This window comes from Fulvia fulva, chromosome 1, assembly GCF_020509005.1.
Source record: "Fulvia fulva chromosome 1, complete sequence".
NCBI lineage: Eukaryota > Fungi > Ascomycota > Dothideomycetes > Mycosphaerellales > Mycosphaerellaceae > Fulvia > Fulvia fulva.
Genome location: NC_063012.1, coordinates 9,445,181 through 9,459,310, shown reverse-complemented (window position 1 = coordinate 9,459,310; position 14,130 = coordinate 9,445,181). Strand labels below are relative to the sequence as shown.

General features: G+C 55.2%; 3 protein-coding genes across 3 annotated transcripts; 1 reads left to right on the top strand and 2 right to left on the bottom strand.

The window, feature by feature from the left end:
* Positions 1-713: 713 nt before the first annotated feature.
* On the bottom strand, positions 714-10,593 carry CLAFUR5_01937 (Cutinase transcription factor 1 beta; the record flags this gene model as incomplete). Its single annotated transcript, XM_047901085.1, has 4 exons — positions 714-7,297; positions 8,100-10,052; positions 10,107-10,246; positions 10,304-10,593. The coding sequence occupies 4 exons, from the start codon at positions 10,591-10,593 to the stop codon at positions 714-716; spliced, it is 8,967 nt and encodes a 2,988-aa protein (XP_047756298.1).
* Positions 10,594-11,935: 1,342 nt separating this feature from the next.
* CLAFUR5_01936 (Alkaline ceramidase 3) lies at positions 11,936-13,048 on the bottom strand (the record flags this gene model as incomplete). Its single annotated transcript, XM_047901084.1, has 3 exons — positions 11,936-12,116; positions 12,169-12,876; positions 12,966-13,048. 3 exons carry the CDS (start codon positions 13,046-13,048, stop codon positions 11,936-11,938), a joined length of 972 nt encoding a protein of 323 aa, XP_047755674.1.
* Positions 13,049-13,342: 294 nt separating this feature from the next.
* On the top strand, positions 13,343-13,810 carry CLAFUR5_01935 (putative prefoldin subunit 1; the record flags this gene model as incomplete). The annotated part of the gene is made up of 3 exons (XM_047901083.1): positions 13,343-13,372; positions 13,430-13,596; positions 13,648-13,810. The coding sequence occupies 3 exons, from the start codon at positions 13,343-13,345 to the stop codon at positions 13,808-13,810; spliced, it is 360 nt and encodes a 119-aa protein (XP_047756296.1).
* Between the last annotated feature and the right edge of the window lie 320 nt (positions 13,811-14,130).

The window sequence follows — 14,130 nt, the reverse complement described above, 5'->3', positions numbered from 1 at the left end:
CTTTAGCTCACGATGCCGCCTAATGAACCTGTCTGTCCAATTGAGACCAGCGGGCTTGAGACCCTTCTCTTGTAGCAATGAATCGGCCATTGCTCGTACACTAGCCTTTGATGGCGGGAAACCTCTAAGATCCAGCTCGAGTATGTACTCAAGTATCACCCTCTCTTCTAGCTCTGTAAGCTTCTTCGAATTGGGCTCGCAGTCACCCCGAGGAGGTCGTCCATTCAATCGATACCCTAGTGTAGTTCGAGACGCGTCGTATACCTTTGCAGCAAGTCGATTCGTGATTGTCGCGTCGCGTTTCGTGGCCTGGACAGCTAAGGTCAGTTTGGCCTCGTTTGAAGACAATACACGCTGTAATGGTGGTTGCATAGCTGTATCTATAGAAGTGGTACAGTTCTTGGCAAAAGTGGCCCGCTCGGTGGTGAAGCACGTTAGCCCTTCCTCCGGCTTATGCGCCGAAGTGCTTCTTTTCAAGGGGGTCGGTTGCGTATCTGCTGCTTCCCCTAGAGCTAATTACATTGTACGCTATCGCTATGTTCAAGAAAAAATCAGGTTCCAATCTGGGTATCGGGGTATCATCGCCTGAGATGCAAATCCATCCAATCGACCAAAAAAATCCAAACACTTCAGCTCCGACATCTAACAGGTTCTTTTAACAAAAGAAATTATGTCCAGCAAATCTTTCACATCAGTCGTTCATACTGCGCCATCTACTCGGCGCCCTCTACAGTCTGAGATTCCAGCTCGGCCTCGAGGCTACGGAAAGCTGGTGGTTCGGAGTCTGCGACGTCTTCGAGATCGTCGTCGAATTGCTGCATGTCATTGTCTGCCGCGTCGTGATCGTAACTCTGCTCATGAAACAGAGGACTTCCTAGACGGTCCGAAGTGCCGGAAGCATGCCGGCTGCGTGGCCTGTGTGGCTCGACAATGCTCAGTGCAGAATCTCCAGAGTTACTCCTGATCTCGAGTCGGGGCTCTGTTGGTGCAGCTCCCGGGATAGGAGAACTACGCAAGTTGCTGGCGGGTGGTGTCATGAGTCCCAGGGAATAGTCTGCGGGATTCGCCCTAGGTGGTGCCTTCGACGGAGTGTAGGAGCGACTGACAGGTCTGCGTTGCTCAGGGCGTTGCCGAGCTGTAGGCACAGAGCTGCTGTCTTTGAGTGCCTTGGGCTCCATGCTGGCCCTCCACTTGTTAAACGCGGATGCCAGCTTGGGTGTCGCAAAGCTGGAAATGCTGGACAATGCTTGGGCCCCGAGCGCTTGGTTTTGCGCTGATCGACTAGAACGGTCTCTCTCCTGCTGCTCCATCTCCAGGTTCGTACTAATCCGAATGGCTGTGTCACGCACAGCGGCCCGATCGAAGTTCGGCTTGGCGAGGGTGTTGACCAAGTCCTTCAGCTCGTCACTTCGTACATCGAGGAGCTCTCGTAGCCACGTGATCTCAGCGTCGCGCTCCTTGACCCTGGCCACACCTTCGGTCTGGAATTGAGCCTGCAGGCGCTCAATTTCCGACTCGCGAGCCTGCAATTGCTCCTGTAACACCAATATCGATTCGCGAAGAGCCTGTGGAGAGACTTTCTCGGGCACACTCGCTAGGACCCTTGGTGGTACCGCTGTCTTCGAGATCTTGGCGCTTTGTGCGGCAGCTTGTGCTGCTGACTTGGCTACCTCGAGTCTCTCCTCAAGGTGCGCCACTCTGTCCTGGAGGTGATGGACCTTGGCATCGGAGAGCGAGAGTTTCTCTCCAAGGAAAGCTTCTGCGCGATTCTTATCCTCAATGGCATGAGTGAGCGCGCGAGTCTGCTGTGCGGTCAGCTCCTGGATAGCAGACTCGTACTTGTGTCTGGCTTCGTCCAAGGCTACACTGTTCGCATGGTTGACTTTACGAAGAGCCTCCCTTCTGACAGTCTCTTCCTGCTCAATCGAATGTTCGTGACGCTCTTTCGCAGTCTCCGCTTCCATCCTGACATTCTCTAGTTCAGAACGTGTTTTGGCGAGCTCCAACTCCAATTCTGCTCGGACCAGGTTGACATGATGGTTCGCGGCTTCCACCTCGGTCTCCAACGACATCCGCGTGCGATGCACCTCCGCCCTGCCAGACTCTTGAGCATCGTGAAACTGACGTTCGAAACGTGCCGCCAAAGCTTGCTGCTCAGTCACATCACCCTGCAGCTTGCGAACCATCTCATCCAGCGATGTGTTCGTGGCTCGAATGTGCTCCACAGTATGTCGCACTTCGGCGGCTTCCACAGCGCTGGCGCGCACAATGCGCACTTCGTCTTGGAGCTGAGCACGCTCTCTGCTCAATACCATGTTCTGAGCCTCCAAAGTCTCGATCTTGGCACGGTAGTCTTCCTCTCTGGCTTTCCAGACTGCTTTCTCGCTCGCCAGTTGTCCTGCCGCGGTGGCAGTGTCAGCATGAAGCTTTTCCAGGCGGCGTTTCATTCCTAGAGTTGAGTCCTGATACTCCTCGCTCTGCCGCTCCATGGCCGCAATGGTGGACTCCAGCTCTTCTCGCAAACGCTTGCCGTCGTCAATGTCATGACGCCACTTATTGCTCGACGCCCGATACTCTTCCAGTGTTGCCTGCAAAGCTTCCTTTTCTGCCTCAGCATCCTCCAACCTGTCTTCGGCAATCCGGCGCGAGTCTTCAGCTCGATCGAGACGGCCTAGGATATCCTCACGTTCTTGCTCCATGGCACGTACTCGTGATTCGTCGTCGCGAGCCGTATTGCGCAGAATGTGGATCTCTTCTTCGGCCAATCGAAGCTGTCGTCTTGCCTCCACTTCACGTTCCTCAACAGCTCGTCTGTGATTCGCCTCCTCGAGTGCACCGGCGAGAGTTTCATTGAGTCGACCTTCCAGCTCAGAGACTTGTCTCCGATGAGATTCCTTGCCTTCGTCAATCGTAATTGGAACAATTGCCTGGCTTTGTCGACTGAGAGAATCCTCGACCACGGCGCGGACATCGTCAAGCTCGAGGCTGGATGACGCTGCCCTCGCGAAAGATACTTTCATGTCGGCAAGGACAGAGTGTAGCTCGGAGAGATCGAGCGATGTTTGCGACCGCATTGGACTTTGTTCTCTCAAAGCCTCAAGCACTGCCGCCTTGATCTGATCGACGCGCTTGTCTCGGCCGCGGGAGATGGGTCGCTGTTCACGCTCATCAGAGAGTTCATCTTCATCGTCGGCATCACTTTCAACGTTCGAAGGACTTCGCTGCAGCTTCAGATCTGAAGACCTGTTGCGACGAACAACAGTGTTGTGTATGCTGCGCAGGCTCTCCTCCAGTGGCTGGAGACGCTGGTCGACAACACGCCCGATCACGCTGTCAATGTGGCTGTCGAAGAAGGCGCTCCGTTGTTGTAGCTTGTCTTCATCTGGAGGAGACAATACGCCGGACCAGTCACTGGTGGCCACTTCTTCCGCCCTGTTCAGCTGACGAATCTCTGGCCATCCGTTGAGGCCGTGGTCGCCATTATTGGGTTGGGCACCGATGAATGGTTCGTGCTGTTGTTGTTGTCGTCGTCGCGGGCTTGGACTTGGAGCTTCGCTACGAGACCATTCGGCCAGGTATGTGACTCCTTTCATTGGGTGCGAACCAGGACTTGGTAACCTCTCGGGTGATACTTCCTTTCGTGGCTCCAGATCTGGTCCCGCTTCGTTCATGCGGCGCATGACAGCGTCAATCTCGTCGAACGATGGCTCAGGTTGCTCTTCTTGGTCGACATGCGCAGTTGAGTGCTCGGATTGGCCATGAGGTGTGACCAGTCCTCCCGCGAAATCATGGGCTTTGATACCAACGGTGGTATGGGTCGCAGGTTGAACGGGCGGAATGGACGGCAGTCCGTCTTCCCTGATCTCACCTTCCTCAAGCTCACTGATGGAGTCGGTATCATCTTGTCCGCTGTGACTAGCAGGCGCCTCGGTAACGTTTGCTGCGGGAGGCTCGAACGGTCTCGCTAGCGCCGAAAGCGAGGTGGAGTGTTTATGCCCATGAGAGGCAGGCATCGCAGAGCTCGAGACTGATAGCCCACTCAGAGAAGACTGTGCTGTAGAAGCCTCGATGATGTCCGTGTCCTTCTCGGTGACATCATCTGCGACGTCTTCCTCTCCTGAAACCTCAGCCACGGTGGGCATGGGCTGGCCGTCGTTGGAGCCCAGGACTTTCTCTGCTGGCACTGTCACAGGGATCGGTGTAGGCTCAGCGAAGAGTGGCACATCATCCCCGTCGTCTTCGACTTTCCTGACTTGTTTTCTCTTCGCCTCGCCTTGGGCAACCCTGCCTTCACCATCCTCGTGTTCGCTGGCGGACGCGGAAGACTTGAGTTCCTCGGGGCGCACAATCGCGATCGCCTTGGACCTCCTTGCTGGTTTGACAATGTCGGGAATTTGAACCTTCCCAAATATGCTTGGCAGTTTATCCACAATGTTGTCACGCTCTTGGGCAATGTCCTTCGCGGCGGCGCTGGGATCGTTAGACCCCATGGTAGGCCTAGCAGATGAGAAGCTAAATTCCGAGCTTGCGGGCTTGAAGGCAGGCGCACTTGCATTGAAAGAGCCCGACGATTGATGTCTCCTATGATTTGCCGTTGGGTGCTGGCTTGTCTGTGGAGCAGGAGCGCCAAAGCTGAATGTCGAAGCTGGAAGCTGACTTGTCTGTGGGCCAGGAGCGCCGAAACTGAACGTTGACTGTGGCGGCTGGAATGCCGCCCCAGCCTGGAAGTTGGCACTAGGTTGGAAGTTGGCGCCTGGATTGAACGTGAACGCGGGTGCGGCCACATTGAACCGTGATGCACTCTTCTTATGGCTGTGTGCAGTCACTTGCACAGGATGCTCGGAGCCTAGCGGATCCTTCTCCTCAGCCTTCGGTGGTTCAATCTTGCGGACGCCGTTGGACGAGGCCTTTGATTTACTATCAGTGGAATCGCCTTCTTCTGTGACTTCAATATAGTCTCGGCTGGCAGTCTTTTGTCGTTGCTCGGCCTCCAACAGCTCTCGCTCCAGGCCTTCGCTAATGTTGTGACGATGGCCTCTTGGAGTTGGCACCGCAATCTCGGGATTAGCCTGGAAGCGCTTGTGCGGTGGCACATACGTTGATGCATCAGGCTCCTCTAGATCCTCCTCATCGTCATCTTCCGGCAGCTCTGGCAACGCCGGTGTGGGGCGCAAGCTCGAGCCTTGAGAAACGAAAGTATTAGACATCATTGGCTGCTGCATAGACTGAGAGTAAGCATGCTGTCTGCGCCTCTGATCCTCAATCATGCCGCGACTGTAGTCTTGGGGTGATTGAGGCAGCATTTGGTGACTGAGAGGAGACCCCGGCCCACGAATAGATCCAAGATCTTGCCGGAAGGCAGGTATCTGGGCAGGCGAGCCGCCACGCGGCATGCCTGACATCCCAAATTGGTGCTGTGGGGAGAATTGCTGTAAGCCAGGGAACCCCGGAGAATGTGGTTGCGGCGGCTGTAGCTGAGGAAGCCCGATGGCACCAGTGAACGTTGAGTGTCTGTGCATATGACCATAAGGACCGTGGAGAGGTGAGATGGGTGCAGCCACAGACATTGTATGCGAGTGTCCTCGTGCCATTGGCGGCCGTCCCATGCTGCCGGCCGACGTCGAGGGGATCGGAGGCGAGAAAGGCAGAGGAGGGTATTGTGTAGACGATTGTCGCGACATGTCCTGAGCTGGGGTTTGAGCCGGCGGCTCGTCGAAGCCTAATGTGACCCCAAGCGCTGCTAGTTTTTGTTCCGTGAGCCAGTCTGTATAGGCTTTCCATCTTTCGAGGTCCGGGAGAAGCACCTTGACTTGATCCTTGGACGGCAAGATGCGTGCTTCCGACTCGTCTGGAAAGATAGACTTGACCTGAGCTGGGCCATCGCTCTCGCCCATATCGTGCAATAGATCATGTCCGTTGGTGTCGTATCCAGCGTCACGAAAATGTTGCATCCGATCCCGGATCTCGGAGTCACTCATAGGTACGGCAAGACCAGTCGCTCCAAAATCAAGTCGTGGTATCGAGATGACAATGTTCTTGCCTCGCCAGCTTACGCGTTTCTTCAGCCGTGGAGGCTGCAGACGTGTGGGAGAGGTAGGCGGCGCACCGATGTAGGCCTGCACAGGCTGGACAGTGGCATCTGTCGCGTTGGACACGCCTGATGGGTCACCCGTCGCAGTCGTTGGACCTGCGGCTGGCTTCAAGACGGACACTTTATCTTCCACCTCGTTCTGCGTTTCCGGCAGTCTATTTGCTCCTGTAGACTCTGTCTTGCCCACAACGTCCTGCGCGCCAAGCTGCTTCTGCTGCTCCGACTCCTGAGGCTCAGGCGTGTCTGCCCATCTCGATGCAAATACTCCATCAACCGACTTCTGCGCACGCGAAGCATCTGGATTTGGCTGCGCAGGTAAAGTTTCTGATTCGTCTGCGTCGGCCCATCTTGAACTCAACATTCCCTGCTTCTCTTCATGTGCTCGCTTCAGCGAGGAGTCAACATCAGGCGGTAGGGTCGCCGCCCAGCGCGAATCAAACAGAGTGGCCATGTCGCTCGATCGTTTCTCCCGAAGCGTATTCCAAAAAGACTGCTGGTCCAACGTTCGGTTAGCCTCACGTGGCTTATGTCCCAACCGGCCGGCACGGAGCCCAGGGCCGTGGATGGAGCTCGATGAAGATGGTGCTCGAGGTCTGCCTTCACTCTCTGATCGACTATGTGCCGACTCGTCACTCCACCAATGCGCTCGCTCCGGATGCTCTTCGCGCTGCGGCAGCTGCACCCAACGCTGTGTACGAGAGCGCGGTGTGTTGGCCGGGTCGGAGACGTCCTCTATCTGTATGCCCAGTGCAGACAGTCCGGGCTGGGGCAGACTCAAGTCGCTCAATCGACTGGGCACAAGATGCTCGAGACCAAAGCTGGGACTTGGCGACAGCTCGTTTGGATCCTCGCTGGCGGCCTGCTCAGAGACGGCAGTGCGTGCGGATCGGGAGAATTGGGATGGCGAGAACTCGTAGGGAGAGCCCCAAGCAGCAGTGTAGTATTCAGAGCCGGTGTCCCTGGTGTCCCTGGTGTCCCTAGTGTCTATGCTCCTCAGGCTTGCCGGTGTTCGCGGAGGTGGTTGGCGGACGACGTCAGGACTCAGACTGTGATGGGCCTCGGATGGGCGGCGGTGGTGGTGGTGGTGATGATGGTGATGGTGGTGGTGCTCGGCTCGATCGTTCAGGAGGAGCCCATACTTGGGAGCGGGCGGCGATGCAGGTACGGGTGCAGGTGCTGGCGGAGGCGCGGTGCTGGCGTGTGTGCCTGGTCGTGTATCAGTCCATGTCGCTCGGTGGTGATGCAGTGCAATTTGGTGCAATGCATTCTCTTCCTCACCTTCCACGACGTTGACCTCCGAGCGACTTCGAATCGCTCGTCTGTTGCTGCGCTACTGGCGTGCCCGAGAGCGGTGGTGGTGGTGGTGGTGGACGCGTCGTTGGTGGACTGCAGGGAAGTGGGAAGTGCTGCTTCAGTGACGCGGTGAGAGCGACACGTCGATGGGCTGCTGTCGGTGGAGAATGGGTATGCTCAAACAAACGAGAGAGTGCAAATAAGGAGAGACAAGAGCCATCAAATGCGGGCACCCAAACGCATCGTGTGTACAGCAACAGATAAACAAGCGGTGCTGGTGCTGGTGCTGGTGCTGGTGCTGGTGCTGGTGCTGCCTTTGCCTGGCACCGCGATGATGAAGGATGTGTTGTTTGCAGCCAGCTCCAGCAAGTAATACTAGAACTACATGTACTAATAATTCGTGCAGGGGGCGCCTCGGATCTTACATCGACTCCCAGCGCCTGCCGCTGCCGCCAATGACATCGTGCCACGATCGGTGTGCCTGTGCCTGGCCAGAAACTCATGCATTTCATCCTCACTATAACGTGTGCATCGACCACTTCATATTCACATACATACAATATGCTTGCGTTTGCTCGCAAACATCATCATCATCATACCTATCTGTCAATCTACATGTATACAGCAGTCGACAAGCCGTCATCCTGCAGCCCCTTCAGCCAATCCATCCCATCAACCATAAACCCACCACTCTCACCCGACACAGCGTACGCACCATCCTCCAACGCCCACACATCGCCCGCAGCGTCGAGATTAATCAGCGAGTCGAAATCAGGCTCAAATTCAGCATGCAAGCCAATCTGTCCGCCGAGCTCCATCTGCTGCTCGTGCGCATCATGCTGCTCCGAGTCGGGAGGCGTAGAAGCTAGATAACAATTCAGCTTTCGCGCGATATCGTCGTCGGTGAGCGGGTCCTTCTCACGCTGTTGCGGCCTGGCTTCATCCGGCGGTGGTGTCAACGCACCAGACTCGGGAGCTGCTGGCAAGAGGTGCATCCTTCGTCCAGCGTCGACTAGCCCTTGTGCCGATGTGATCACGTTTCTCGGCTCTTTCACTTCGTCCGACTTTTGAGGTAGTGTGATTTCAGCTTTTCGGATGGCTGCTTCGAGGAAGGCTGTCGAGTAGTCTGCCGCGGCGTAAATGTCTCGCAGCTTGCCCATGATTTGCATGCATTGGCAGAAGCCTTGGAGGCTCCACCGTCGTGTGGCTTCGTCGGGCGCCTTGATGTCAAGGAGGTGGATTATGATCGCTGGTAGTAGTACAGAGATTCCCGTGGTTGGCAAGAATCGGACCATGTCGAGATTGAACAGCCCGTACGCAATACTCGTGATCTCGCTGGCTGCCGTGCGAACAGCTTTGCGAGAATGCTCGAGCATGTCAGACTGCGCCGTTCGAGCTGGCATTGCCGTCGAAGGCAGTACCTGCGGTCGGTGCAAGGCTGAGAGCGTCGCATTGTATATCATGTGCAACAAGGACCGATTGAGCACGATGCTCTCGTTGCCAGAATCCACGTCATGCCACGACGGCACAACATATTTGGCCTCCTCAGGCAGCTCTTTTTTCCAATCTTGCAATTCCTGGTCACAATCCTGGACCTCGTTGAGCTCTGGATCCCATTTCTTCGCCACGAGATGCATTGTCGTTTTGGTGCTGCCTTCTTCGCTCAGCACACCGTGATTGTTGTTCAGCACCGAGTACTGCACTGATAGCACGTGGCTCATGCATATGCACAACTTGGCACTTTCAATGCACATCACAGCGAGCTGCCTCTGCAAGGCTGCGTTGCGCAGAGTTTTGCAGTCTGCAGGCATGCAGGATGGTCCTTCGGGAAGCACAGCTACCTCGAAATCGTTGATGTCCAGCATTGGGACGTCGAAATCAGCATTCTTGATTCGTGTCGGTCGGCGCATGCCCAGCGCCACAAGGCGATCGCGCATGTATGTCGACCACCAGATCCGCTTCCACAGCTTCTTCCTCGAGCTATCCATCGCAACTGATTTCTCCGGGTTGCGATGCAGACCGATCGTATGCGATAAAGACACTGCAATGCCCATCCAGTGGTGACTGTCTTTCTGATCATCGGGCGTCTCATACCAATATGTCATTAGCAAGAGGGATTGAATCAATGAGATACGGTCGATCTCGATGTCGAAGTCGTAGAGCAGTCTCGTTCTCTGGAAGAAGTCACGCCGAGCATCTCTACGCGTAGCATATCCTGCGGCCTTCAGATAACGAATGTCGACAGTCGCAATGCCTGAAAACATGATTGCTTGGAACAGGAGCAAGCTGACGGAAGAAGTACCGTCGTTGCTGTCTATGGTAGCCACGAGGTCGTGCACGCTCAGGAGCGGCATATACGGATAGATGAACTCCACGAAGCTCTTGAGCAACTCATCACGAAATCCAGAGGCTGGAATCGTCAGGGCACCCTTCTTCTCCAGGTACACGATGTCCTGCAGATCGAGCTTCGATGGAAGAGGCTTGATGTAGAGCGGCAAAGAGTACGTCGGCATTGTCGGTGGCATCAAGCTGGAAAGTAAGGGTGTCGGCTCAGACACAGAAGGCTTGTGGCCTATTCGTTGGATGTTCATCATCATGTCCGGATTGTACATCGATGGCCTAGATGATTGATTGCTTGGCAGGCTGATGTCCCTCCCCAAGTCTTGATCTGCATCTTCGTCAGTCATGGCATTTCCCAACAGATCATCAAGATATCACGTACACAGCGCGTGTGGGACATGCTCGGGGCGTTTCAGTGGCTCATAGGGCGGTTGTGCCGACATTGGGAACATTGTAGAATTGAAAGGCAGTCCACCCTTGGCCTGATGTGGCGACTCTTCAATGCCACTGTTCGACCATTTCCTGTCCAGTGTAAGTTTGATGCTCAGCACCAGTCGAGCCCTGCCTAGTTGTGCTCACTTTTTGCGCTTGCTTTCGGATACGATGCACTCGACTTCGTCTAGCCGACAGTTCGTACATGGAGGACCATGCTCGACTACGTTGCAACGAACTTTGCGTGCGCGACAACACTGACATGCCTTTGATGCTCTTCTCTTGACGCTCTTGGTAGGTCGCATGCCATTGGGCTTCAAGCCTGCATCAGCAGCAGTTCGCTTTGCTGGCTGTGGACGATTCTCGGTTGTGTCTGGCGGCGAGGACGAGGCCTCGGAGTGTGAAAGATGAGGATCCATTGCTGTAGAGCCCATCATACAGTAGTGCTTGGCGCGGCTGAGAAAGTAGGAAACAGAGTGGACGGAAGAAACACCATGATGAGAAGCTGGAAAGAACGATGAAATGAAGCGCCAACTTTAGGTCCCGCGATCCACCACACAAGCAGATGTACGAGGGCAAGAGGGGTACGGTTGACGATTGTGACCAGACCTAGCGCGCGAGTTATCTCCGCTAAAGAGGATACGGACGAGCATTGCATCTGAGTGGAGCTCCGCTCGCGGCGAGGCGCCTTTCCGCGCTGACATGGCTGGGGACCTGGGGTATGGGCTATGTGCGACATGTTGCGCCATCATCCAGTGGACGGCACGAAACCGACGCAGGAGGCAGGAGGCAGGACGCATGAGCTCGAAGATGCCGCATGCTCGCTACAAGTCACTGCAAGTGTGCAAGCAACGTCGACACGCCAGAAACGTTCGGAGTTGACAATGCCCACAGAACACTAGTGACCCAGCGCCAGTGAATGTGGCACTGGCAGGTGCCGGCGAACTGGAGTGCTCGCCACCGCTTGGCTGCCGTGCTGCGAGCCTGCGTGCATGTGTGCACTGTGTGCATGGCGGCCGGCAGGGATGATGATGGATTGATAATGCACAATGCCAGCTGCTAAAGCCGGAGAGGTCGAGGTCGGACACGCAGAGAGCTCCGAACGTGCTTCCTCGACGCCGCGCCATGACCCCCGATCTTGTCTGACCTTCTTTTCGGCGCGACTGTGTTGCGGCCGTTAGTAGAGCAGCTGTCTGCCGCGAGCATGTGATACACTGACACCGCAAAATTATTGCGAGAGTCGACGCCGATTATGTGACCTTTTCTGCGACTTTTGAGAAGAAATTGATGCGGCAGATGCGGCTTCCAGCTTTTGGTCGTGTCAGCCGATCCCCTTCGACCAGTAGTCTAGAAGACGCGTTCGAGTCTAGCCACTCAGAAGCTAATCGCGATTGGCGGCTCACTTCATCCGCACGAGCAAGATCCTCGCCGACCACGGCACATGCCCCATGGGGTGACGTTTTGGTGTGGTGCAGTGACAAGCATCAAACGCCGTGACATAGGAAATGCGATGAAAATACTGGATGCTCGACAGAGCTCGCCATCCAGCAGCACCACGCTTGTTGCTGAATCGCAGCGGGCGACTCTCTGGTTCGGAGTTCACGCCTGCGTGCGCAGAGATCCACGCTATGCCTCTTAGCGAGAACCATAACCGAAGTACCTCTTATTGTTGGCAGAGATCGCCGTCGGTACAATTTCCTTCTGCACTCACGTACTGCTGATCGTTCCAGCAGTGAAATGTATAATGATACTTTAGGCTGCTGCAATGCGGATGCGCCTTTAGCTACTCTTCTTGGTGAAGCCATTGGAAGTTGTGCGTGCCCGAACGATACGTGGTATGGACGTCAATTTGCTCGGCCATGACAGCTCATATTCGTCCTGCCGACCTTCGAGACAATGCCGTAACCACACTCCCCAAACAATGTAGAAGTATGCACCCAAACCTGTCATGAGATGCCACCTATCAAACATCAGTACTGATTTCAGAGGCTGTAGACAAAGGGCGAACTGACCACCCGTGCCCTTCGAGTAGCACGCCCCAAGGTAGTCCGATATCATGTCTCCACCGCCGGACCTTCAAGCAATACTCGTTGTCCAGCGTCCAGATGCCAAATCCGCCGAGGAAAATCAGAATACCCATTATGATCAAGAACCACATTTGACCCAAGATCCAGCGGTCTCGGTCATCCTGCCTCTTCTGCTCAGCTCGATCATGTTCTGTGCCCGCGGTATTTCCGGGTGGCATGCGCAGGGCGTGTCTGTTGCGGAAATACGGTCGTATGTTCATTTCCATGATCCACATGGACCGAATCAGTACGAACGCTGTCAGAATCGCGTAGGCATTCTGGTGGAAAGAGGGATCTTGCAGGTAGTGGTAGTACAACGTTATAAATAGAGCGAGTGCGAAGACCAGGACGCCGAGGACGACCTGAAATGTGCCGGAGCGTCGATGTGCGAGTGATGCCCATGTCATTAAACATGTCGTGTAGATCATCGAGAGCTCATCTACCAATTGCATTGGATACTTCAGTGTCGAGTGAAACGCGAAGCTCCCGAGGCCGGTGAGAAGATATCCTGCGAACGTGACGAAGAATATCTTGTCGTGTCCATGGAGAGCGCAACTTCGCATACCGACCACTGCGAGCCAAACGAAGAGCAGGTTCGTGATGGAGTTGACGATCTCGGCTGAGTATTTTGTTGCATAGTAGTTCTCTTCACACCTAAAGCTATGTCAGCCTAGGGGACCCAAGTTGGGACCAGAGCGTTCGAGAGCCCGAGGTGCTCAAAAAGGCTTATGTATGTTACTCACCAGTCGATAGTGGAAGTATGCGGAGTCCAGTATCCGTCCTCCCTCGCCGGCGGATACGCGATGGAGGGTAGCCATGAGGGCATGCCAAGTCTTCGAACAGCTCACGGTGAGCTGCTACTACAGTGGGAGAAGTGTGCGCTCGCAAGGTGCAGAAATTGGTGGCTAAGTGCAGCAACAAGCAGCAAGCAGCAGATTGCAGCGGACAAGAACCTTGTCAGCAACACAATCATGGTGCAGGCGCGATCGACATCCGATCGGAGCCGCAAGTGCACGACACGTCATCACGTGATACCGCGCACCCCAACACCGGAGGATAATCTTGCAGCTTCTCCTGTCCAGCAGTGTTTGACGGCTCGTGCATTCAACATCACACTGTCATGGCTATTCCCAACGAGAAGCTGCAGCAGGTTCGTCCGCATTGGGTCGTCCTCCCCTTGTCGCCGTCTATCTAACCAGATGTGCAGTTACTGCAGGAAATCGAGCAAAAAGCAGCCTTTGCGCAGCAGCAGCTTGGAATCGTGCGGACACAGATTGCGGCCAAAACTCGAGAAAATCGCATGTTGCAGTTATCCTCGACCGAACTCGATACCTTGCCCAAGGACACTCCTGTATATGACGGAGTCGGCAAAATGTGGGACATTTCAGAGCAATGACGAGTCGCCGCGGCTTACAATGTCTACAGGTTTGTTCTGACTTCTACTGAAGACGTCAAGGCTCGTCAGGCCAAGGAGGCAGTGGAAGTGAAAGCGGAGATTGCCAACCTGGAGAAGAAGCTGCACTACCTTGACACAACCTACAAGAACAGCCAGCAGCATATCGAAGCCCTTTTCAAGAATGGAGGCTGAACGAAGCCTCTGGTGTCCACACGGACTGACGGCCTTGCTACCTACCATCATCAGGATCAGAGCAGGCTCACGTTGCTGAGAGATTCAGAGGCACCTGGACTCGTGCAGGATCATGGCGTTCGACCCTTGCTCGAACGCACCAAGTGCGGCTTCATCAAGCTACGACGGGGCCAGCGAACTTCTTTCATCCCAGTCGCGAGGTACCACGCGGTGCCCTCTGTGTAGCTCTTGTTGCTTAAGCAGTGCAGCACTGAACTCGTCATGGGACGGCATAGCCTTGCAGCGCATCCCCGCTCGACTTAGGCACAATCATCCTGCAT